The sequence below is a fragment of the Sabethes cyaneus genome, chromosome 2 (assembly GCF_943734655.1).
Source record: "Sabethes cyaneus chromosome 2, idSabCyanKW18_F2, whole genome shotgun sequence".
NCBI lineage: Eukaryota > Metazoa > Arthropoda > Insecta > Diptera > Culicidae > Sabethes > Sabethes cyaneus.
The window spans coordinates 108,386,083-108,412,963 of record NC_071354.1 but is presented as its reverse complement, the minus strand read 5'-3'; the positions used below and the strand labels follow the sequence as shown (position 1 = coordinate 108,412,963).

The 26,881-nt window shown below is 38.1% G+C and overlaps 1 protein-coding gene across 3 annotated transcripts in view; it reads right to left on the bottom strand.

Moving 5' to 3' along the window:
- LOC128738096 (WD repeat and FYVE domain-containing protein 3) overlaps positions 1-26,881 on the bottom strand; it is a 177,208-nt gene that overhangs the window by 13,816 nt on the left and 136,511 nt on the right. For all 3 annotated transcript variants that reach the window (XM_053832940.1, XM_053832942.1, XM_053832943.1), the window contains 9 exons: positions 25,039-26,753; positions 19,143-19,288; positions 18,976-19,078; positions 18,137-18,327; positions 17,772-18,075; positions 17,079-17,708; positions 7,790-7,893; positions 7,494-7,723; positions 6,953-7,440 (listed from right to left, as the gene is read on the bottom strand). In XM_053832940.1, coding sequence (XP_053688915.1) covers positions 6,953-7,440; positions 7,494-7,723; positions 7,790-7,893; positions 17,079-17,708; positions 17,772-18,075; positions 18,137-18,327; positions 18,976-19,078; positions 19,143-19,288; positions 25,039-26,753 — 3,911 coding nt within the window. The remainder of the gene's footprint in view (positions 1-6,952; positions 7,441-7,493; positions 7,724-7,789; positions 7,894-17,078; positions 17,709-17,771; positions 18,076-18,136; positions 18,328-18,975; positions 19,079-19,142; positions 19,289-25,038; positions 26,754-26,881) is intronic.

The window sequence follows — 26,881 nt, the reverse complement described above, 5'->3', positions numbered from 1 at the left end:
GCTGCAGCGCATTGCGAATTGGTTCTCGGCCCGACTCGCGAGTTAACCATGCAAAATAAGCCGGCCGGACTAACCTGAGTGGGTCAATTGAACGCCGTTCCTCGGACCAAGAGGACTTAAGTTGCCTGAATTAAGCTCGAGATTTATGTCGGTGAATTGTCATGTCATAGTCATCGTATTTAGTCGTCTCCTTTTTTGTTTGTGTCTAACTTCTGGCCCTTGCTTTCTTGATTTTTTATGTGCGCATTACTATTTTAACCTTTCTACCGCGCATCACTCATTTCCATCTCTTCACTCTTGTCCTATAATATTTAAAAAAAACGCGGTATTTCGAAAAATATTGAAAAACAAATTGCGGTAATTAAAAATCGCCATTTTTTCCTCTTCTGTTGGGTACTCTCACCACTGCGTCCATTATTTTGAACTATTGTGGTATGCCCCATTGTTTCTTTTGCTGTACGCTTCAGGCTTACCTGTTACTTATTGAGGAAGTGGAAGGCTGGTAGCTGGAGCGAGACAGGTGCCAGTCAGGGATGACTTGGTTTATAAACCTTATAATCCTGATCGGCGACGCAAACCAGATCTCCCTAGGCTCTAGCAGGGCCTTTTTGAGATACTGCAGTCTGCGTCCTATTAGTGCTCCACAATTGCAGAGTAAGTGTTCCGAGGTTTCGCTCTTACACAGGCGACAGATATCATCTTGCACGAAACCGAGATTCCGAAGATGATATTTACTCGGGCAAAAAATCGTCATAGAATAGACCGTGTCAATTCAAAAATCGACGACTGAAAACCAAGTTAAATCAAAGCCATCGAAGACCAAGCAGCAGCACGTCAAGGCGCCGTCACCAGCTCTCAGGTTCATGAAAACACTCTAGTTTGAGCAATGGCCTTACACTCTACTATCAGAATTTAGGCGGTATCAACATGAGTATTACAGATTATGCGCTTGCTGTTTCCGATGCCTCACATGATATGTTAATTTTCACTGAAACTTGGCTCAACAGCAACACGCTTTCCAAACAGATTTTTGGTGAACAATATACAGTTTTTCGCCAAGATCGCACTGCTGATAATAACAATAAAAAATCTGGCGGCGGTGTGCTCTTGGCCGTTCGCTCGCAATACAAATCTCGGTCACTCTCGCCCCCTGGTTGCTCAGGCGTTGAGCAACAATGGATCACAGTAGGAATGAATATGTATTCACTATACATCTGCGCACTATACATCCCGCCAAATCGCGTGAATGATTCTACCCTCATTGATCAGCACCTCAGTTCGCTCTCATGGATAACTTCGCGGATGGGAACCAAAGACAAAATCATATTATTGGGCGGCTTCAATTTTAGTGGCATTAGCTGGACGTTTGCTGATGACCATCATGCTCTATATCCTGATCCCTCTCATTCATCAATAAACTCCTGCGCAACTCAGCTCTTGGACGGGTATAGCACAGCTGGACTGGTTCAGACAAATGGTGTTTTCAATGAAAATGGACGTATATTGGATGTGTGTTTCGTTAGCACAGAATTCGGCAGTGACAGGATTTCGGTTTACCGCGCACCCAGCACTCTTGTCAAGATAACTCGTCACCATCCAGCGCTTCACGTATTTCTCTGCAATGGTATTCCTTGCTCATTCGAAGAACCTAACGAACCTCTTTCGTATGATTTCCGCAAGACCGATTTTATAAAAATGAACCAATTTTTGTTAGACGTGAACTGGTGCTCAATACTAGAGAATACGGATACTAACTTAGCGGTCCAAAATTTCACAAACGTTCTTCTATATGCTATCGATCAGTTTACTCCAAAGAGACTTTTCTGCAAACCCTCACATCCCCCATGGTCTACCTGCACTTTAAAAAGTTATAAATCTGCTAAACGGATGGCTCTAAGGAGATTCTCGAAACATGGTACTTATCAATTCAAATGTCGTTATATTTCCCTCAACACTCGTTATAAACGACTGAACAAGAAACTGTTCCACTCGTATCAAAACCGTATGCAACAATGTCTACGTAGTAACCCCAAAAAGTTCTGGCATTATGTTAACGAGCAAAGAAATGAATCAGGTTTACCCACTACCATGATGCTCGGTGATGCGGAAGCGTCCACTGCTTCGGACATATGTGAATTATTTCGTACTCAGTTTAGTGCAGTTTTCTCTCATGAGACATTTAGCAGTCAGCAAGTTTCGCGTGCCATCCGATTATCCTGAATGCTTGCTCTACCTTGAAGAGCTCATCGAATCCTGGCCCTGACGGCATTCCATCAATAATTTTAGAAAAATGTTGCTCTACTTTATGCAGCCCATTGGCAAAAATTTTCAATACGTCCATGCTTTCGGGTGATTTCCCTACCATCTGGAAGTCGTCGTACGTATTTCCGATTCACAAAAAAGGTTCAAAGCAGAACGTAGCCAATTACCGAGGGATTGCTTCGCTTTGTGCAGGTGGGAAGCTTTTCGAGCTTATAGTTCTCGAGTTCCTACCCGAGCAAGGATTGACAACAAAAGTATATCAAAATTATTACATATTCTGCTGTTGATATCAACTAGAAAACATGTTTTGTTACCAACTCAAAATGGCACTTATGATGTATCAGACTGTGCTATCATTTTGCTTTCATTTTTATTGAAAGAAAATGTGTTGGCAGATTCTATATATGATGTAAATAAACCTTCAATATTTAAATTAATCTATTTTCACTTGCATTTTTTTCTTGTAAAATGGTTGGTTCAAATTAGATATGATAGCAAAATGATGATGATATGATAGTAAAATGATAACTAATTCTGCTTTCCTATTAATAATGTGTAACAGCAAGATTAGTATTCCGTTTGATATTTTTGATAGCAAAAGTAGTATTCAATTTAATTTCACGGAGTGGAATTTTTGCAATCAATTTTGATATTTTAACCGCTAAGTCGACCAAAATGAAATCACACCGAGTATTCAAAATCCGTTAGATCAAGATATCAAATTTTGTTTTCAATTTGCTTTAAAACCCTGCTCGGGTACCGTTTAATTTTTCCGGCTACATCGATAATACTCAACACGGTTTTATGCCCAAGCGATCAACCTGTACCAATTTGGTGTCTTACACATCCTTTATAGCCCACTCGTTGCAGAAACATCTTCAAGTTGACGCAGTCTACACCGATTTTTCAGCAGCTTTTGATAAAATAAATCATCAGATTGCAGTCGCCAAACTTCAGCAACTGGGAGTAAGCGGTAATATGCTTTGTTGGTTTAAGTCTTATCTCACTGAACGTTTCATGTCTGTCAAAGTAGGTAGCATCATCTCTTCGCCATTCCCCGTCACGTCTGGTGTGCCCCAAGGCAGTCATCTAGGCCCGTATATATTCCTCCTCTACTTGAACGATATCAATTTTGCTTTGAAATGCATGAAATCATCGTATGCCGATGATTTTAAACTCTTTGCCGTTATCAGAAATAACACAGACACTGATTTTCTGCAAGCGCAGCTGGATAATTTCGCCGACTGGTGCACAACGAATAGAATGGTACTGAATGCCTCTAAGTGTTCGTGTATTTCGTGTAAAAGACTTGGGAATTCTGCTCGATTCAAAATTATCTTTTAAAGAACATGTGGCCTATGTTTCAACCAAAGCCTCGAAAAATCTAGGCTTTTTATTTAGATTTACTAAGAGCTTTAACAATATCCAATGTTTAAAAACACTATATTGTTCTTTAGTGCGGTCAATAGTAGAATACGCTGCAGTTGTATGGGCACCGTACTACCATAACAGCATCCAACGGATTGAGTCTATCCAACGAAAATTTGTTGATGATGATGATGATGATGATGATGGTCCCACCTCATACCCCTACAACGGTTTGAGCAGGACGGTTTATCTACTTAAGATATTTATAATATAACAATGTAGCCAGGTGGTAAATGCAAATAACGAGCTGGCTTCTAATACAGACATATCAAACTTTCAAACGAATATCAAAATTTCAGTAACTGTCCAAGGCTCGTCCAAAACGTTTCCAACCCGAAAATTATCTGGACTTGATTAGGAATTGAACCTAATATTTAGGAGCACAAGCTGGTCAGAGTTAGTTCTAGATAACGATCTAGAAGCACGATCCTGCAGAACTTTGGTGCTCGATATACAACTCCGCAACAAAGCGATGGTATACGAGTTCCAAAGTTCACAAGCAAAGCCTGTCCAGCTTCCGCTCCAAACCCTTTGTTCAGGACTTTAACCTGATCATTCAATTTCCAGATTGTGTATGTCTGTTCTCGCGCGCGTGGCTCAAACATGTGTAGCCTTCTCTAAACTTTTTTAATTAAGGTGAAACGGTACTGAATCCAACATGGTCGAATCGATGGCACACATATCCTCACATAGACGCCATTTTTCCGGCCATGTTGGGATTCAGTACCGTATCACCTTAATAATAATAACAATTTCAAATCCATCATCATCAGTGAACATGATAACTTACTATATCCACTAAATATACAAAAAATAAATAAATATACAATCTTCTTAAAAAATACAGAAAAATCGAATTGTGACTATAAAGTAGATTTTATGTGTGAAATACAAAGCCTTTTGAATTCCGCCATTGTTGCTGCACGTTTTATTTGTCTAGGCATCGAATTGAAATAGTTCATTTCTTTGTACAACGGAGAGTTCTGTGATCTTCCAAACAAAAAATTTGGTGTTCTTGCATCATTCGCGTTTCTAGTGTTGTACGAATGCAAATCACTTCCTCTTTCAATTCGATCACACAAATATCGAGGCAGCATCCCATTAAGAATTTTATATCGAAACACCATTGTGAAAAAATAAACTCTTTGCTTCACAGAAAGCCATTGCAATGCGTCCAGCATAATATATGAGGAAGTGTATCTATTACATCTTAAAATCAATCGCATAACTTTATTTTGCAAGCGCTGCAACTTCAATATTTGTGTATCGTTTGCGAGGAACAGGATGGATGAACAAAAATCTATATGTGGTGAAATGATTGACTTATATAAAAGAATTTTACTACTAATCGTCAATTCATTTCTTAAACGGCACAAGACACCGTACTTTTTCGCCATTTTTTTGATGACATTGTCAATGTGAGGCTTAAAGGTTAACTTGTCATTCGATACGCCTTACGCCTTCTCCCTTAGAACGACCCTTCAAATCTTCCTAGTTATGAACACCGCTGTAATCTGATCGGGCTTGACTCTTAAGCTATATGACGAGATATTGCTAGGGCTTTGTTCATCTCTGATATTCTAAACTCTCAAATTGACAGCCCAGATATACTCCAACAACTAAACATCAATACCCGTCGGCGATCCCTCCGATCTCACCCCTTTCTCAATCTTCCTGCTTCACGCACCAATTATGGCCAAAACGAGCCTCTCTCGAGTATGTCTCGCGTCTTCAACCGTTGTTTTAATGGGTTTGATTTCCATTTGTCCCGTTCTGTCCTCAAAAAAAAATTTCTGCATGCTTTGAAGTAAACCACGTGCAAAATGTATAGTGTTAGTCATCAACTTATAGATAATAAGGAACTTTGTGTTATAATTTAAGTCCTCATTATGTAACTGCTTATAATTGTATCATTTGGTGTAAACTGTTGGTGCAAAAATTAAGGTTTTGTGCCTACGGAAGAAGGAGCGTCGAACAAAGTTCCACTTCCGCGGGCTTTTCCCTTCTTGAAAAGAAATAAATAAATAAATAAATAATACGAATAAAAGTCATCGAAGAAACCGTGTCAATTCAAAAATCATAAAAAACGTGTAAAACGAGACTTGAGTGTATGCAAGCACCAGTTGTATGAAATTAACCTGGATATTCGAAAATTTTCTTGTAAAACCAGTGATTACAAAAATGAAGATTGAAAATGCACCTTTTTATAAATTTAATGTAATGGTAATGATACTAACCAACCATAATTTGTTAATTTCTATCTAAAAATATTATGAATATGCGAGATTTATGGTGGCTCGAAAACCTTTTCCACGATTACGATAAATTCCTTGAATTTATTATACCTGAACAAATTCGGGCATAACGAAACGAGTCAATATGTAGCTCCTAAGTTGATAAGCATTTCTTCCTATCCACGCTAATATGCAGAGTTATACCGCCCTACACGCTTAATGAACACATAACGAGATTATCCTGCATTTAACCTGTTAGAAACAAGAAGTATTTAACTTTATTATTATTTTTTACTCACTATTACTCTCACCAGAAAAACGCTAGTGGATAAACTGTGCAATTAAGGTACACAGACGAAAAAAAATTTATAATTATATTGAAAAACATAAATTTAAGACGTTGTCAGTGTTGTACACAGGTGCTTGTAAAGCCCTACAATATAAAATATGACAACGTAGGAAGACTCCATGGCCGCAAGGTTACAGAGTCTGCTTTGACAAGCGAATGGTCGTGTGCTTGAATCTTAATAGAATTGAAGCCATTTAATGTCAAGCGTGGGTTTATTCTAAGGGCCCTCACTACCCTTCCTTTATGGGGAGTTCTACATTATCCCTATAATACCTTTTATAGTTTATGCACTGGAAGGAAGACCCATCTAGGAGGGCTTGGTCAAACCTGATAAGACCATACTAGGCATATATAACGAGGCGAAACTGATTAGTAGGGGAGCAAGCTTCGAAGGAAGAGTTTAAATAAATGCAGTGCAAAATATAACAAACACCCCGGGTAATATCACAATAGGTATAAGTGCTGTTCGCGGTGATACAGGATATAATTGGCAATGTTGCAGACTATGCACAACAGTCTAAATATTGGTACTGAGGAAGATCGCACGTCGTGATCAAAATACGCACACTAATGGGCAAAATAAAGTGTCCACTTCATATTTTTTTGAATTTATTAATGAACAATGTTACACACCACTGGTTCTACCAATACCCCTGATGCAACAAAAATGATATCTTACCGTAAGTTCATTTATACTGACAGCTGCAACCACACCGACATGATTGGATAGTTGACGCACATATTTATACCTTGACATGTCCCAAATGATTGCTGATCGATCCTTCGAACCAGACACAATTATGTTGAAGGCTGTGCTTGCAGTTAGACAGGTGACCGCGTCCGTATGTCCATGTAAAGTATGCTTAACAAATAATTGTTTTTGCTTAAAATCTATATCACAGACAGTTAAAATGGAGTTAGTGCCAGCCATAATTATTGTTTTAGCATTTGGACAAGCACAGGCAAGGATTTCTCCAGAGTCCGGTGCAACATTTTCACAAACGAATAATGCACGATCTGAATCATATATGCCAACTCGTATTGAATGATCAGCATAACCCCAAGCTATATACCGATTGAAGTTAGGAGGCATTAGAATTTTGTTCTGTTCAACAGCTAAAATAAACTTTTCCATTTGAATTATATGTCCAACTGGGCCCTTGAGTTCTGCAAGAAAAAAGAAATGATTTTTATCACATATATTCAATGTAATTACAAACCTTTAACTGCTTGAGAACTTGATTTCAATGATTCTAAGTTGTGAAAAAATAATCTAATGTTCATCGAGCCTGAATGTCCTAATAGTGATAGCGAGTTTGATTCTAATGCTGAATGTTTCATTAAATTAACTCTTTTTGCTGGGTGGGCCTTACGGAATAGCTGTTTTGGAATTTGACCGAAATTATTTATAAATCCAATTGTAGCGTTTTTCTTAAGAGGATCATCGATGCTAGAAATAGGATTATAAATATTAAATTTTTTTGTATATTACAAAAGTAGTACATGCAAGACTTACTTGTAAATATCAACGTTTCCTTCATAGAAAAGATGATGAAACACATTTACTGATTCTACAGCTGCTTGACCCCGTTGCTTATATCCAAATATGAGATCGATCCACTGCAAGGAATATTGTGTAGTATCTAGGATTAAAACGTACAATACACCTACTGCGCATAGTCAAATATAAAACAGTCTAATTTAATCCTCTGGTTCTGATTCATTACATTGATTTTCTTTTTTTTTTAAATGACATCATGACCGCCAGAGTAAAATGTAAAAACGTTTCTGCTAAAAGGGCCGTTTCCTTCCCAGAAATATACTTTTTCTGACAGGTGAAAGAAAACTTCTATTTCTAAGCATAACCTATAGCTTTAAAAAATTATAAATCTCTGAAATTTTGACATGTTATGTTACAATCTATCAACTATCTAGAAAAACTAAAAAATCTGGATCTCTTTGGTCCTCAAACCATGATAACGCGAATATTAAAATATCTTTTATTTGATATTTGATTTTTCATAATTATTCAATTTTTATAAGTTTTGTAAAAAAAGGTCTAAGTAGGACGCTGGCATCTCTACACTCAAAATAATTTACACGTCACGACGGATTACAGGAAATTACACAATTTTCAGTTGATTGTTATTGGAAAAACACCTTGTTATTGGTTGATAACAGTTATCCGTTTTGTGGATACATTAATAGGGGTGGTAGGGACAATAAAGGCCACCTAAGCAAAACGCGTCATAAAACATGTAGCGCGTAATCAAAATTCTGATAATTGCCATAAACATACGATTTGACATGTCTTTGATAAATTAACAATGTTGTAACAATTAAAATATTGATTGACTATCAACAGCCATCAATTTTGCATGTTTAAAAAATGATACTTGTTGCTTCGATCAAAAACCATACGGGGCAATATGGGCACTGTAGTTAACGTTACCATTTTAGCCAGTTTTTACTAGAATAATATAAAAGATTATATCATAGAGAAGACAAGAGAAATGGTGACTATTTTCATTTCATTATGCGATTATTTTATGTTTTTTTTTCTATTTACCGATTTTTTTTTCAGTTGAACAACATATGGAACATGGCGGTTCAAGGGCCAGGTTGATGAAAGGCACAATTCTTGCTCTGTAACCGCTACTTTCGGGTTGATTATTGCTTACAATCACGCAAAATTACACTCGACTGTGTCATTTTAATGTTTATATTACTTTCCAGCCTTTATTGGTTATGTACAAATATATTGCCATGTATGCTCATTATGCCCCTTGCAGCTATGCTAATTAAAAATAATTATAATCATGCCATAAAACAAAAGATTATCTCAATTATACAAAGTGATTGTTCATATATGGTAATAATCACATATATGGAGTGGAGAAGTCCACAGCACGTAACAAATGGCATACAGTGGTAACCCGATTTTGTCACTCCCCGATTTTGTCACTCCCCGATTTTGTCACCCCCGATTTTGTCACGTTTTTGACCCGATTTTGTCACCCCCGATTTTGTCACGTTTTTTACCCGATTTTGTTACGCTTTTGATTTATCAAAAGCTTAGTTTGAAAATCATTTTCAAACATGTCAAATGTGTTAAAACACTGTGAAAAGAACTGTGCTGATTATCGTGGAGTTTCCACAAAAGTTGTTTCATATCTCCACAACTATAATAGCTAGAAGGTCATTTTCTTTGACAAAGTTCTTTATAATAATCTTCTCAACAATTTTGTAGAACATTGTTTTGCTCTATCTCTTACTACTTGAAAAATAAATTTTGTATCTTACTTTTAGGGGGGTTAATCAAAGAATCGTTCATACCATAAGAAAGAGCTTTTTACGCTGTGAAATTTCTCAGAACATAGTTAACCAGTATAATCAACCATTTCGGCGCAATTAAAAAACGCGTGTTTTCATACCTGTGGGCTGTGCTGTGAACAGGTGACAAATGTCCACAGAGAGGTAGAAGGTAGAGGTAGTCAACGAATTTGAATACGGTTTTTGTTGAGAAGCTTATTAAGAACATTATCAACAAGTTTATTAAATAAATTAGCGAAATTGATTGTCCAATATGCTCAAACGAACGGTGGCAGATTTTGCCCCGTATGCTCATTATGCCCCTATTACCCCTATGTGTGCGAACTACCTTGAATTCACGTAAATAGCACAGGAAAGTCGGATAGAAAATATTCATATAACTTTTCATATAATTTCGACGAGAAAAATATTTCGAGTGTATATTAATGCGCAGGATTTGTTTGTAACACAAAATTTTTTGAGCCCGTCTCGTTTCGAAACCACAACAGTGTGGGGAGCGAGCCGTAATTCTAGTTACAAAAACATGGCTTTTTGTCGTAGGCTTGGCCTAAAAGCAAAAATGGACAACAATGATTATTTTTGGGACAACTACAATACCTTAGCATATAAAAGTCCTATAAAGGTAAAGACTAGACAACTGTCAGCCAGGTCAGAGCCAGAGCAATTTGCTTCTCACAACAAACAAGTGCTTTCGTTTTCTGTTTAACCGTTTCCTCTCGCTCCGAACGATGCCTGAATACTGTTTTCTCTTACGACCATTAATCTTACGCAAAAGGAGCACAAAGACAAGCAGAGTTAATATTTTCTTCGCACACTAGAAACACGAGACTATTCGCTCCGTATCCACTCCCAAAGAGAATATGCGATAGGCAATTATATTGAGAGCATGCATTCGGTAGCGCTCCGACAGAAAAAGAAAGATGAAACCAAACTGATGCATCCGACTGAGAAAAAGCAAATCGATTCGTCTTCTGCGCTTTGCCTGTAAAACGCCAAGAATTGAGATTTTTTGCACATCACGACAGAAGCCTGGTTCCAGTTAACCTTGGCCCGGCTAACAACACATTGTGGATAATGAGGAGCCCTTCTCCCCACCTATAGGGGTTATTATGCATTGGAAGGGCTTACTTAACGATTGACTCAAGTGATCTAGTTTCTGGAAGGAGATTCTTAATCACCCTTGGTACGTGCAAGTGATGTTGCTTGCCGACCGATTCCCTTTTGGCCCTTCATACAGGAGCTGGTAAACGCAACTAATCGTACAATTTCCCTAGTTAAGATAGGTCCATTGCTATGAACAGCTGCTCTGCTAAGATAGGTGGTAGTCCCCATGTATGTATACATACAGCACGGCAGAAGTCTGTTTCTAATCGAACTGTCAAAAGTCGTTCCAATCGAAGTTTAATGTTCCTAATTAGCCTTCCCAACGAAAAGTAGTGTTACTTAATTTAAGTAACTTAAAAACTTGCAGCAGGTCTCACAGACAATGTAGCTAAAACTAAGTCTATGGTAGTGAACACTAAGAATCCCACCAACTTCACAGAAGCGTATCTAGCTTGAGCAGCTAGATGCCTTTCAATATCTTGGTAGCCAGACAACGCCCCATGGTGGTATCAAGACTGATATAGCCACACGCATCAGGAAGCCAAGAGTGCCTTTGCAGTTCTGCGAATCATACGAAACCCCGAATTTTCATTTCTAACGTTAAATCCGTATACGATACGTATCCGCATCCGTAATACGAAACATGGCGCGTCTCAGCGGATACATCGCAACGGTTCCTGCGATTCGCGATGACAGCATTGAAAAGCATTTCGTAGGCTGTTCGCACTTACTTTCCTTCTTTTCTTTCACGCAAAACCCTGAACAATATCAGCAACGCCGTCATAGCGAATATATATTCGTGCCTGGTGGCCTGACAACTGGATATCCAATGAGGAACTCCATCGTCGGTGTCATCAACGGCCGATAGCAAAAGAAATTGGTGAGCGTAGGTGGAAGTGGATCGGACACACCTTGAAAAGAGGACCGAACGAAATCTGCAGAGAAGCACTCGACTGGAATCCGACTGGAAGTCAGTGTCAGAGGCAAACCCAGAGGTATTTGGGAATCCGTAAAAGCTTATGTTTGTAGAACTCGTTTTGATTCAACTTGAGCACAATGATAAATAATACTGTGCCTTTGCACTACTCCTTTAACCCAATGTGGGGATGACGACCAACTTTACGTCCATCCCTGCAGGGCCGTTCGGGCTTTCAGCGGCCTGTGTGTATGTGTGTGTGTGTGTGTGTGTGTGTGTGTGTGTGTGTGTGTGTGTGTGTGTGTGTGTGTGTGTGTGTGTGTGTGTGTGTATGTGTATGTGTGTGTATGTATGTGTGTATGTATGTGTGTATGTATGTGTGTGTGTGTGTGTGTGTGTGTGTGTGTGTGTGTGTGTGTGTGTGTGTGTGTGTGTGTGTGTGTGTGTGTGTGTGTGTGTGTGTGTGTGGGTGTGTGTGTGGGTGTGCGATTCAATGATTTGTCAGTCCAGATTCCGAGCAATTTAACTACACTGGCATGGATGGATGACTGCTTTGGTAACTTGAATCTATCGTAAACATTTGTTGTTTTCGGATCATGGTTGCTTAGTTATGCGTAAATGTTATTCTAGAGTGGTTTTGATGTAATATTTCGTTATACGGCAAATACGATATGAACAGGAGAATATTACTTGTTGAAAAATTGTAGCAGTGTTACATCACTCACATATCTCTTTTGAAAATGCGGCGAGAAGAATTTACAAAATATATTTTGCTTTTTCGTAATTTGATCAAACCCCGTTAAGCGCCTAAATGCGATTCATGGACGAAGCAAAAATGCATAGGTAATTATATACAGTTTTAGGCACTACATTACATATACTCAAAATGGAAGATCTACAGAAAGCTATGTGCTCTACAGATGCTGTACTAATTTCATGGATTCAAGCTTCGCACTTGAGCTTCGGAAATTTTCTTGACTTCACTGGGTGGGGATGCCCTTATAAGTCTCATACTAAGTTGAAGGTTGGACTTTGCTTTGCTTGCTGATTACAGCGGGAATGGCCTCGTCGGGACTGCGTCGACTTAGTAGGGTAGCACGGGGCAAGATGCCCACCTTAAGCTCAGTATCAATATATCCGAAGAAATCAACAGCAAAGGGCTCAAAACCCTCGCTACGTTATCTTTTACAGTCTTTTCTATAACCTGTATGCATATTGGGTGCTAAAAGTTATAACGCGTATCAAATATTCACGAGCAAAAATTCATCGATTTTTGGGAATTTTTCCAACCTGCGGGGCAAGATGACCACCCTTGCGGGGCAAGATGACCATCCTTTCCAAAAGCTATTAAACCTTCATTGTATTTCACGTATAATCTAAATAATAAAGATTATGGATTCAAGCTGGTCATAAACTATTTTAAACATTATTTGAATAATTTGGAGTGTTTAGTTAACCATAAAAAAGTTGTTCATTGAATGTACATATTCCTCTGTGGTCATTATTAGACAGAAATATGTTAAACAATGTATTTTTATCGAAAACAAATAAATATGCATGTTTATTCCATTACAAATATTTGATGCAGCGATTGTTGCTGATTTAAGGTTATGGTCATGCAATTCAGGGTAGCAATCTTGGTCTATAAAGCGGTGCGCATTTTGCCCCGCAAGTAGATGTATTTTTTAAAAGCAATTTGTGGTAAATACATTATCTGCATAATTGCGGCAATATGAAGGGTAACTGGTGGTAAAATGCCCAGTCGGGGCAAAATGCGCTGCTGTAATATTTCACGAATTACTCACTTTTAAACTGTAATTAAGATGCCAATCGCTTCTATTTTACATTACAAACTTGTGTTGAGCATATAAGCTTTCTAAATAACATAAATCCTATGAAAAAACAAAAAACTTATTTGCAGGCTTATTTCTTGCAATTTTCGCAACTTTTTTCGTAAGACATTACGCCACCAACAAACAATATTACGTATCTGTAAATGGCTCTTGTTTCGAACAATGGTCTCGGTATCCAGCAGCCAACGTAAAATTGCTTAATTGAATTATTATTTATGTGATTTAAACGATTTTTTTAAACAAGTTCTAGCGGGGCAAAATGCGCCGTGAGAAGTATGAATTTACTTGCAGTGCAACCAAACGTAAATCGATCTAGTAGCCCATACACTTTTAGGCAAACGTCAAAACGTTGGTAAAAGCAAAAGGCAAAGTGTTGTTTTAATTCTGATCTGCTCCGAAAAACGCGGTTAAGATGTCGCGAAGCTACATAAGAAAACCCACCGTCGGTCTTGGCCGGAGCCTGCCACTTGCGGCATTAGTGAAAACCAGTAAAAAACAGTGAAAGACGCGTTGCCGGCAAGGTACCAAGAAAAACTCTTGTGTGATATGTTAGCATCGACCGCTCCAGCGAAGATGAACCTGGCGATTGCAAAACCGCGATCCGGAATAACAGATTTAACAAGTAGGTAGGTCCTCACGCTGTTCTGAGTCGTGCTGGGTTTGCATTAAAATAAAACAGACAGCGCATTTTGCCAATTTGTTGTGGTTCGTTTTGTACACACCTATGCGCATTTTACCCCTAACGTATCTGAAAACAAATTTTCAAATGCCTTATATAATTTCACGATTTCGACGTGTTTTATTGATTCTTATGCTTCAGGACGAGCATGTCAGGTAAAAAACTGTTCTAGTTTAAAGTTTATAGTCTAGTTTCTGGAAATGCATTCCGCATTGATGAATAATATGATATTCTTCTTAACGTGGGCATTATACCCCTAGTCCCCCAACATCTGATTCATTACTAAAATCAATGCCACGATAACTCTTTCGTTAAATGACATTTTTTTTAAATTATGATTAAAACCTTATTTTATGGCTGCGCAATCTTATAATAAATGCAGTATTTTTAATCATCGATCTATTTGTTATGTTATCAAAGAGTTCAATGATTTTATTTTTGTAATTGTTTGAATAATTGTTAGATGTAGTGTTTATTTACGCGTACTGTTACTAATTATATACCTTAATAGCGTATATAACGATTTTTGGAAGGATGGTCATCTTGCCCCGGGTGGGCATCTTGCCCCTTCCTACCCTAGCGGGCTAAACTGGGTATCGGCTTGACCAAAATGATATGAACATCTTGGTAACTGGCAGAAGGTTGCAAATTGATACTGGAGATTCTTGGTTTGGCAATAACTTGAAAAATCATATATTTTTAATAGTTGTAACGTGTATTTGAATACTATCGCAGGAATTTATATCTGTGTCAAAAACCAGATCGTTTTGTTTGCTTACCTGGTTCAAATGTATATTCACTAATTATCTATTAGATAAATCGACTACCTCAAACCTTTGTAGGGGAATGAGGTGGGCTCCATCATCATCATTTAAAAAAAAGATAATTGAGAAATTTATTTTGCATAACACTATTACTCCAAATGGTTTATACAGGGATACCTCGATATAAGTCAACCTCGTTATAAAACAACCTCGATATGCTTACCTCGATATAAGACAAATCCCTTTGACATTGCTGGTAACGATACCAGAGCTAATTTTCCGGCGCCAAGAAGATGTTCATTATTTCAAAATAACTTTAAAAATTGTATAAAACTAATAGCTCAAATAATAATAAATAGTTTAAAAAACATAAACACACAACACAGAGCAAAATTGGCGATCGTCAAAGTAAATTTTCTTGAAAAAATATAAGATAATTTCGATAAAAGACAACTTTTTGAAATTATAAATTGTCTTATATCGAGGTATTCCTGTAGTTGAATGTGAAGATATCGAGTGATGCAATACAATATAAAATACATTTTATTGTTGTGCTTCTTTATATCTCATGAAAATTGATGACAACTTCAAACATTGCAGTTATGCCCCGCCTTACTTTATAAGTTTCTAATATCCAAAATTCAAGAGTTATTGTAGATTATGAGATCCGACGAGCGGTAGGGGGTCGGACAGTAAGTTCTTCAACCCATATCACAGTGCGCAGAATCGACCAAAAATCTTTTGTTACCGCTGTTTTTAAGGCGTAAAATGTAACTTTTCTGATCCACAAATTCACGACCAATCGATGGGCGATACTTTCAACGCGCGGAAATGACGAGAAGCAGCCCATTTTACCCCATCCATCCCTATTTCCAAACGGTTTTGAAAGAATTATGTGCAAAGTCTCTCTAATTTGATATTCTATGTAAGGAAAATAGAAGAATTTTAGGCAAAAGATGTATGAACAATTTTATTTTAATCAATGAAATCTAGAAGTCTGATTTTCCCCAAATTTTAAACCCGCATTTTTTTATTGAGCGAAAAATTGGAGGTCCATCTTTTTTATTGAGCGCTTAAGATGCCTCTTTCTGAGTTAAGGTGGTCACAAAAATCGTGATGCTTTCCAATTTTACTTCATTCAAAACTTTAGAACCAATTTTAATGATTTTAGTTCCAAATAAAAGGTTTTTCAATATATATTCGACTCCGAACTGCAAAAACATTGAAACTTTGAAGAAAGAAAAAATGGAAAACACGATGATTTTTGTAGCCACCTTAACTCAGAAAGAGGCACCCTAAGCTTCAAATAAAAAAATATGGGTCTTTTCTGCCTAGGAACAAATACACCAAATTTGAACAGAATCGGAGCACTTTTGCAGTTGTTCCTTTTCTTATCAATACGTTCTCAGATTTCAGTGCAAATTGCAGGGTAAAACAAGGCAAAACATTACCTAGACGACATTTTAGTGAAAAGCTTGATCAACGACAACGGTTAATCTTCTGACTTGGTTGAAAGCACAACAGACATACCTATTTGAAAATCTCTGGTAAAAGTATCAAATCGGCATTTGACTGTAGTAAAAAATCATATATGTACCTCTTTTCTAAAATTCTTCTACTTTCTCCTTACAATAAAATCTCAAATTAGAGACAGTTTGTACACGATTCTTTCAAAACTATTAGAAAAGGGTGAATGAGGCAAAATGGGCTAATCTCGTCATTTCCGCGCGTTGAGATCATCACCAATCGATTTATTGTTATTTTTTATATAAGAAAAGTCCATTTTTACCCCTTAAAAATATCGACAACAAAAAGTTTTTTCGGTCGATTCTGCTCCCAGTGCATAGGTTGACCCATCGGAAAAATGTTTGCCATTCCAGGCTGAGAACGAAAAAGTGAAGGTTATTCCGGCGAAGGCGGTTTGAGAATTCAATAAACCAGTATTTGTTTTTGGATTGGAATATGTGCAGGAAAAAAATTCGAACGAACCGGAAAACCTCGGTTGCTTCACGAGCATTCGGCAAATACTCTGCGCTACGCTAAAACTGCCACTAAACCTGTTTAAGATCAATTTATTTAAAAACCAGGACCAAGCGTTGATTATTTGCGCAGTAGTGAATAACGGAAATGTAAATATAGGCTAATGTGTTCCTTACCAAGTGTAAATGCTGACTCACATAATCGCTTTCCAGAGCCTCCCGATGTAACCTAATAAATTCTCTTGGGTCTCCTTTTGACCAAGGTGGTAATACTACATGGTTTAGAATCTCTCCATTTTGCTTCATACCAAAATCGAAACTGTTTGCATTCAGTAAAAATTCCGGTAAATAGAAGAATTCAGGAATAAGTTCTTTTACGTCAGCCATATTGTGTTTAGATGCGGAATGCCATGCTTCTTTTATACTGTGGAACATTCGGTCTGCAAGATCAAAATGGCCACCTTGTAAACGTAAAAAATGCTGCGTAAATGGTTCCATACGAACAAGATATGAACAGACAATCATTGCAGAGCTATAATGCGTCCCATAGAAATAGGGAGGTGTTTCTCCGTGGGGATCATCCCACTCATGGTAACGTTTTTCAAACTGTTGAAGCCGATCTTTAGATTGCGCTCCCATAGGCTTGGAAAAGTCACGAAAAGATTTTGGATCGGACAAATCAAGGCGTTCTGATTCGTAATCAGCTAGAATCCATGGGAATACTGGATATTGCATCAAATCATTGTACGACCTTCCAGCTAATGTATTCAAATGCATCAAATACTGAAAATTCGATATTTCTCCACGCTGAAAATATATGTATAAACAGTATACCTAGTAGCTTATACCTCATATTCGGTTTATGCATACCACCCATCGCTGAGTCACAGATGTTTCCCCAATCAGGCTGCTTAGCAAACTTGATGATTGTTCTACGTTGGCTGTACGACTTTGGCCCGCTACTGACTGTTGAGCATTATCAGCAATTGAGGTAGCCATGGACATTATCCGCTGATAAACTTTATTTCGCACTTTCCTGGGAAAACTGAGCAAAAAGTTTCGTCCGTCGCCAGAGAATATTTCCAAGGCGATAGGCTGCAGTAGATACCTACGCTTATGGACCTCACGTATTTCCTCATAGGCAAATTTGGAGCTTTGTCTCATTTGATGAGATCTAGAAAAATAATAAAAATGTTTCCGTCACCGTCTGTAAAATACGTACCCTATAAACATACATTCTTGCGTTTCCTGGATTTGGTAAAATAGGTTCGTAACTTCCACAAGATAGTGAATCAATATCTCTAATTTCACGATTTTTTAGTAGCGTAAAACCATCAATTACGTAACAATGCTCCTTTCCAAACAATATTAAACCTTCATAGGTGTCTAGACCCTGTATCCTTGCGCATCGAAATATGTGTGATATCTGTGAATAGATTTTGTCGATCAAAAATAATAAATATAAAAAGACAAATCCAATAGGTATACTAATATGTATATAGATAACGATAATTTCAAAAAAGGAAGAAGCATTGGTTTTATCTTGCGATCCTCTTGCGCTAAAACCTAGGTAATTTTTTGTATAATTTTGTGATGAAAACCTACAACTCTCTAGTAAACTGAGTAAAGTTTATAGAGCATGAGTTTTAGCGGCTCAAAAGTGTAGGACGGCATTTGTTGGCCTGACTTTAACTGCAATTATAAATCACAACTATGACTCTGAACGAATCTTAAGCAACTAAAATATCTGCTTTGTCAATTAATTGCATACGGTCAAAACCAGCCAAATGAAATATTCTAAAACTGCTACAGAGTACCACCAGACCAAAGTGCAAACGGCCGGCGACGCGACGTGACTTTTCTTACTGCAGTTATGCTTTTTTTTCACCCAATTTAGCGAAATGTAAACGAACGTGCGTAGAAATTGCGTGCACTTTGTAGGCGCCCTAATTACCGCTGCTATCTGGCATATCTCTTCTTATTCATTACATAAAAAACCAAAGCAGTTTAAGCTATTTACTATCAATTTTTGAAGCCTAAGTCGGTATCTCCAATTGAAAGAACTAATTCCTACCTTTTCTTTTTCTTCCAACAAACGTAGTAAAGTTTGATTATCCAACGTAGACGATAGTTCATCGTCATCTTCCATATCATACCCCTGTTCGTTGTCGTGCAAGCTGTATAGAAAATATATCAATTCATTATTATATCAACAAATTAACAAAAAAGATAACAACATACCTCTTTCCTATTTTATCGCTTCTATTCAAGGGTTCTGTTCCTAATTCTTGCTCTGTTTGTAGTGATAAAACGTTGGGTACATTCTTTTTACTAAGATAGTACTTCCTGCTATCGAGACTAGTAGCCACTTTGTATTTCATTTGTCGCTGTGAAAATGACATAATTTGTAAAACCTATAGCGTAGAATAAAAATTGCTTAAGAAATTTTTCGTTGAACAAAAATGTTCTGACTAGGGTGGTCTAACCGGTAATAGCGAAACCGGCAATATCGACCAATTTTGAAAACCTTAATGACGTATTTCGCGTCAACTCGTCTATGGGGTTAGCACTCCCCTCTCAAAATCTAATGAAACAAAAAAAATCAGTTCACGCACGGGAGATATATCGCTGAGCATTTGGGCCTGTTAAAATTCTGCATTATTAAGCAGTAATTATGAAATTAATATTTGAAGAAAAAAAATGGAGACTGCGAAACTGCTTTATTTTTTTCAAATTCCGAAAAATTAATCAATACCGGTATAACCATTTTCTGCTCCAACACGGTAATACCACTTTTCATTAAAAGTATTCAATAAATTACCACCCTAATCCCGACGCATACATGTGCTTTTAGTAAAAATGATGAATTAGGAATAGTTATATTCTAAAAATTAGAAGCTTGCAATTTTTTGTTCAACGAAAAACTTCAAATATTACTGTAATCTTAGTTATCTCAACATTTTCCTAGAAAGTTTAACTAAATCGGGGAATATTTAGCAATCGCTTATTTGCTTATCAATCTTAATACCAGTATAAGAAAAACATACCAGTATGTATGAGAAAAAGTGCATGTCTTATTATTTGCTCATCATTAAACTTATCGCCCATTATCACCCGGGCCGGGACCAATTGAAAACACATAGGTTATCAGCCACCCATGATGTGTACGGTTGTCTATGCTATGTTATTATGGCCCGGGCCGGGACCAATTGAAAACACATAGGTATTAAATTTCATATGCTAGGACATACTGGGTTAATCAAGCGCGAAGTTTCCTTTTCTATAAAAAAAATGTAATGACTGACATTTTTCAACTTCGTTTAAGAAACTGATTTTTAAAATATTTTAACACTCATTTCAACAAAATTGTGAATTATTAAGAACTACCTGATTACCCGATCTTACTCGGGGCCCCTTTGCCTCTCAGTCACTTGTACATCTGTTGTTGTAACGAAAATTCTCATAGTGCAAAAAACCGAACCCTTTTTTCATTTTAATGTGTCTACTATCTTTGTCAGTTTCCCTCATGTTGTTCAAGAGCCACTTGTAAATTTGAGTTCTCGGTAATCCTTATAAATTGACAGAAAACCGTTTTTGAACCATCTCTTTGTTAATGGCCACTCTATCCTCCCTTTCAGAAAACCGGCAACTTGTATAACTGCTATCGTTCCATTTGCAAGAGAAACGCACCCCCCATTTGAACCTTTCTTTCCCTTGTAAGAGACCATCTACCTCTTTTGTCATCCCCCCTGCACTGATTCTTTTATGCCAAAATACATGTGTTTGATGAACGACGTTTAATGAAGAACAGTCCAGAAGTCCCGGAGCTATGGCGAAACATACATTCATACTCACGTTCTTCGTCCCCCTATTTGTCGATACTTTCCAAGTCAGCTCTCTCTTCTGTCACGTAGCTAATTAGGCATTGTTTTGCTTTATGAAAATCACTATAATGGAAACTAAACAAAGGTCTTTTTTACCATATATTCCTCTTCGGTGGAACTCCCTCTTTTCTCAAAGTTATTTGCACAACTGCAATCGGTTCAAATGCAAGAGAAACGCATCCCCTTTTACTTAGCCCCTTGTTAGGTCCCCCTCTTTTGGCAATCCCCCTTATGTCAAGTATGCCAAGTTTGATGAAGAACCATCCAGGCGTTTCGGAGTTGGGGCCTCTCCCCCTGTTATGACCCCCCCCTTTTTGTCAACCTCTTTAGTACTGATTCCCTTACGCCAAGGAACATGTATGCCAAGTTTGGTGAAGAACCGTCCAGGCATTTCGGAGTTATGGTCTACCCCCTCCTATCAACCCCCTAGTGCTGATTCCCTTATATCAAGAAATATGTGTGCCAAGTTTGATGGAGATCGGTCAAGGCGTTCTAGAGTTATGGTGGAACATACATACAAACTCACTTTTATATATTACTGACCCGACAAACTTCGTATTGCCCCAAATTAAACTGTGTTGTACATAAATCCTGAATCTCGGATGACCTTTATCACAATCTCGAGTTTTGCAGTTTCTGAGGATTTCATGGGTGTTTTAATATGCAAATTTCCCTCACAGTAAAATAGAAAACAACTCCCCCCATTGCTTACCCTGATAAAATAAAGCGGATAGCATTTAAATATTCACCATCATTACAAACCATTTTGCCGAATACCATTTTGCGGAACACGAATTCTCGGTTGACCATAACGCGAAATATAGAGTTTCGCAGGATACCATTTCGCGAAAAACCTTACGCGGGCTGTACCATTTCACGGAAAATCTTCTCGTAGAAAGTACCGTTTCGCAGGGGTGACCCAACTGAAGGAAAGTAACAGAGGTCAGTAGATCTATGAAAATAAATAAATCTAGTTAGAGATGATCTCTACGGGGGGCTGTCCCCCCGCTTCCGACGGCAGGTCACCGGCAACACTCGCGGCCAGTGTCTGTCTCGCCCTGAATCATCTAATGTTACTATTGATAGCGTCTGGTGGTCTAGTTATTGACTAATGTTCTATGAAAGAGTCTAAAATTTATCGAGTTCGATTAGTTTTTGAGTTACGCAAAAATTTCTGTTTTATTTGTATGAGAGTCCCATCCCCCTACCACAGGTGTGAGGGGTCTCAAACCATCATAAAAAAAATCCTGCCTCTAAAACCCCCCATATGCCAAATTTGGTTCCATTTGCTTGATTAGTTCTCTAGTTATGAGGATATTTGTATTTCATTTGTATAGGAGCCCCCCCCCCCGCTATTGAAGGAGGAAGGGTCATAATTTCCCTCTTAAAGAGGGGAGGGGTCTCAATTCACCATAGAAAAAAGATTTGCCTACAAAAACACCCATATACCCAATTTGGTTCCATTTGCTTGATTCGTTCATGTGTTATGAGGAAATTTGTATTGCATTTGTATGAGACCGCCTCCTAAAAAGGTGAGTGGTTCTAATTCATCATAGAAAAAATTCTTGTCTCCAAAAACACCCACATGCCAAATATGGTTCCATTTGATTGATTATTTCTCGAGTTACGAAGAAATTTGTAATTCATTTGTATAGGAGCCCTCGCCCCCTTCTAAAGTGGGGGTCCTAATTCACCATAGACAAAATTCTTGCCTCCAAAAACCTTCACATGCCAAATTTGGTTCCATTTGCTTGATTAGTTCTCGAGGTATGAGGAAATTTTCATTTCATTTGTATGGAAGCCCCCCCCCCCCTCTTAAAGGGAAGAGGAGTCATAATTCCCCTTCTAAAGAGGGGAGGGGTCTCAATTCACCATAGGTAAAATTCTTATCTCCAAAAACACCCATATGGCAAATTTTGTTCCATTTGCTTGATTAGTTCTCGAGTTATGCAGAAATTTGTGTTTCATTTGTATGGAAGCCCCCCTCTTAGTGGGGGCAGAGGTCACTAATCATCATAAGAAACTTCCCTGGCCCCAAAAACCCTACATGCAAATTTTCACGCCGATTGGTTAAGTAGTTTTCGATTCTATAAGGAACACCCCGACAGACAGACAGACAGAAATCCATTTTTTATAGGTATAGATAGATAGAATATTACCACAGAACAGAAGTGGAAATAGAAATCCAAACACGTACATGCTACTTTCTACAGATACTAGCGAACCTGGCGGTAGCGAGTCACTTTTTTCCAAAAAACACACGAACGCATACGAATGCACACGAAAGCACGTGAAAGCTGCTATGCGATTGGCAGCGAGCGTTCTGCTTATATTGCTGATATTTGCTTCTATGCGAAAACCTTTCCAAAGAAAAATAAAATCAAAAATGACTTTGTTACCAGTTTTGATCGCGAAATCGTTCGGATTTCCACCTCTGTTCTGTGATATTACTACAGGTAGATAGAGTGTGAGTGAGTGAGTGAGAGAGAGAGAGAGAGAGAAATTTCTGATGATTAAGGTGCTTCAACCCTTGAAGATGATTGGGACAGAATACGCACGATTGGTTTGATGGGGAATGCCAACAAGCAATGCAAAGGAAAAATGGCCTGGAAAAATTATTTGAGCATTCCCACTTGGAAAATCGTGCTGCTAAAGACCATCTAAGCCGCTGGTAAGGTAAGAAACGCTTTGCGATGCGGAGAAGCTACCGGAGGAATGTATGGAAGGAGGGGTTTGTCTTATCTACCGAAGGGTGATCAGCTCGACTGCAGTAACTATCGCGGCAAACGCCACCTATAGATACTCTACCATAACCTGTTACGCCGGCTGTCACCGATAGCACAAGGTTTCGTAGAGAATTATCGGACAGGCTTTCGTAGAGAATTATCGGTCATTGGGGCTCGCGCAACTACGCAACTAATTTTTAGCATCCGACAGATCTTGCAGAAATGTCGGGGATACAACATGCCCACGCATGACATATTCATTGACTTTTCTGGATAAACTTAGCGACTGACCAAAGCTACACTAGATCGAGTGATGTGTTGCGCGCCTCAGGGCACACTCAATTGCCTTTAGAACGCGGCGAGGGTTGACACAAGATGACGGCTCATCCTGTATGCTGTTCAACATCGCTCTTGATGGGGTGATCCAACGATCGGACATCGAAACGAGAAGCCCGATTTTTACCATACGTAGACAACTCCAAGGCTTCGCAGATAAATATGAATTTTTTGCCAGGTACTTTGCAACTTCAGAGGCAATCTAGGAAGGTGGTCCGGATGATATTTGGCGGAAGTGCAAACTGAAAGCGGAGTAGCGGAGGCTTATGAATCACGATCTACAGGCATTGCTTGGAGATTCCATTCGTATATGTTGGGGCGAAGACGATTGGCCCAAGATAGAGTTGAATGGAGACGACTGCTTGAAACAACATGAGCTACCAGGCTTTATGCTGCTGATGACGACAAAGCTAACTCGGCGGACAGAACTGGCGGTGGGAGATTCTCCTTAGGGCCTATTGTATTACCTGACCTATTATGAATATACGTGTTATTGCCATAAAACGTAATCCCCCGTTTTATTCGTTTACAACATATATATGCAGCTAATATCGATATTCAACGATTTTTTGTAAGTTATGCTTTTGTAAAAAATGGCACAAATATCAATTCAGTTTTACAACAAAATTATTGTGTACTGCTGGCATTTGGAATATGACGTTTAAGTATGTTATTTTCAGTGATCAAAATTAACGGTATTTCCGATACAAGGGCGATATTTTTCGAAACCTTTCGAACTAACACGATCCCGCTAACACAACGTAGATACGCAGTGAGTCAGGTAAAACAGTAGTACATACGTAATGTGCTCTCTAACGTTCAAGTCGTGAACACCACATAAAGTGTGACGTGTCTATCGAAAGTAAACATCTAACAATCCGTCGTGATATATTCGAACCTCGGGTCGAAGCAACCGAAATCGTCTTGTACTCTAACTGTACCTAAGTACCAAAAAACTTATCATTTTTTTCTGACGCTCGTATTTTTCAATTTTTTGGAATGATACTCTACTCCAAACCCTGCCGTAAAACGTAATCCTACATCATAAAATAAACATTCTTGTTTGGTTGATTTATTTTAAAACAAATGCACTTTTCCCCATATATGCAGGTATTATTTCTATTATATTTTCTAGGACATAGTAACTTGCATGGAACAGAATATAAATGTAATTAAAAAGTCTATATTTACACAAGCTTGATCAGAAGTCTCCATTTCCGGCCGATATGGGTAATGAGTGTAGAACAAGTCATTTTTAATCATCTTCTTACGCATTCTATATGGTCCTTCCGTTGTATCAAGCATCCATTTCGTGAAATCGTTAGACTCTTTTGCACCCCAGAGACCACGCTCTCTGAACAATTCCGACTCAGACTGTAACCATTCCTGGTATACATACCTTTGAGTGTGTTGCGCGGTCTGCAAGTGTTGGGTGGAACGCATTTCCCAGAATTCTTTAACTAAATATAAGTTGACTAAATTGAGTTGATAGATAGTTTCCATATCTGGATCAGATTTTTCTTTTGATTGATCGTCCTTTTTAACTTTTGTGCGACTAGCCAATCTAGTTAAATTACCCGTCACTTTTTGTATTTTCGATTGTATATTATTATGTAAATCCCACGGAACTTTATACAGTGCCTTCTTTTCGCCATCCAAATAACTCAACCACAGTTTTGAAGCGCCATCTAATATCTGTTCTCGTGTAATTATCATGTCAGGTGCTTTGGCATTGTTTGGTGGCATGGTTAACGTGATCTTAAACACTTCTTCTATTGCCGGTTTTTTGCACACGTACAACTCCTCCCACACACGGGACGCCGCGTTTGCAATTAAATTTATTCCTTGCTGTCGGTTAAGTGAGTCCTCATCGTTAATGCTAATAATGTTATTGATCGGGTTAACATGCCATGTCGTCGTGCGAACATTTTCCGAACAATCTTTAACGTTATAGGCTATTTTTTCGTTAGCAGTTAATTGCATCAGACAATACGCCAAACATCCAATAAATTCCAATTCGTGATTGCCAGCACCAAAAATTATAAGCCGATTTGTCGTAAGCTTGTGCAACGCTTCCATAACCATCATTTGATCTGATACACTGTCCGTACTTCGAGAAATTAGATACAAGATGCAACGATTCAAAGAATGATACAACTGGTCAAGCGACAGAGCAGTAGAGCGACGTTTTGCTTGACTTATCAATTTAATTATAAACTCAAAAACTTCATGTGGATCTCTACTGAGACTGCCCTGCCATAATTTGTCGACAATTCGAGCTGATAAGTAGAAAACATTAGGAGCAATATTTTGTACGTGACTTTGCAGCAGCGGAACAATAGGAAGTGCTGCCTGCTCTCCAACCAATATATCAGCTGCTAATAAATGATCCATTAAAGTAGTTATTATTTCCGTTATGAACGTACACCTAGCAGTAAAGGAATCGTTATCTGGTTGATCGTCTAAAATGCAGTCAATAATTGGAAGATTTTTTCCACTGCATGCTAAACTAAAGGAATCAACAGCAACAACTCTCAGAAAATCGATAACAAATTTTCGAACTGGGTGGCTTGTTAGATCTTGCTTATCCTGATTTGATGAACATTTCTGGAGCACATGATATGACAATTCTTCTGAGGTCGATGATATGCTGCTTGCTTCGGATTCTGTAGAAGTGATGGGATATGGAAATATTACTCCGATCAAAGAATGGATTACATCTGGTGACATGACAATGGCCATAAAATCTGGTAGGTTATGATACAGCGAAAATAAAACTTGTATAAGTGTAATAGGGTGACTGTTGAGCCATTCTGCGTTATCTGGAGTATGGACTATTTTTCTTATGATACTGAGCATGATGCATACAGCCTCTGGACATAAGGTCATCTTAGGTAAAATAGAACCTGAAAAAAATTAATACATATATCCTATTAGCATTAAATATTATCCATTAAGATTGTTTAGCCCCTCGCCTGTTAATATAAAAAAAATCGAATTAAAATAAAAACAAAATAGATATTATAAAATTATG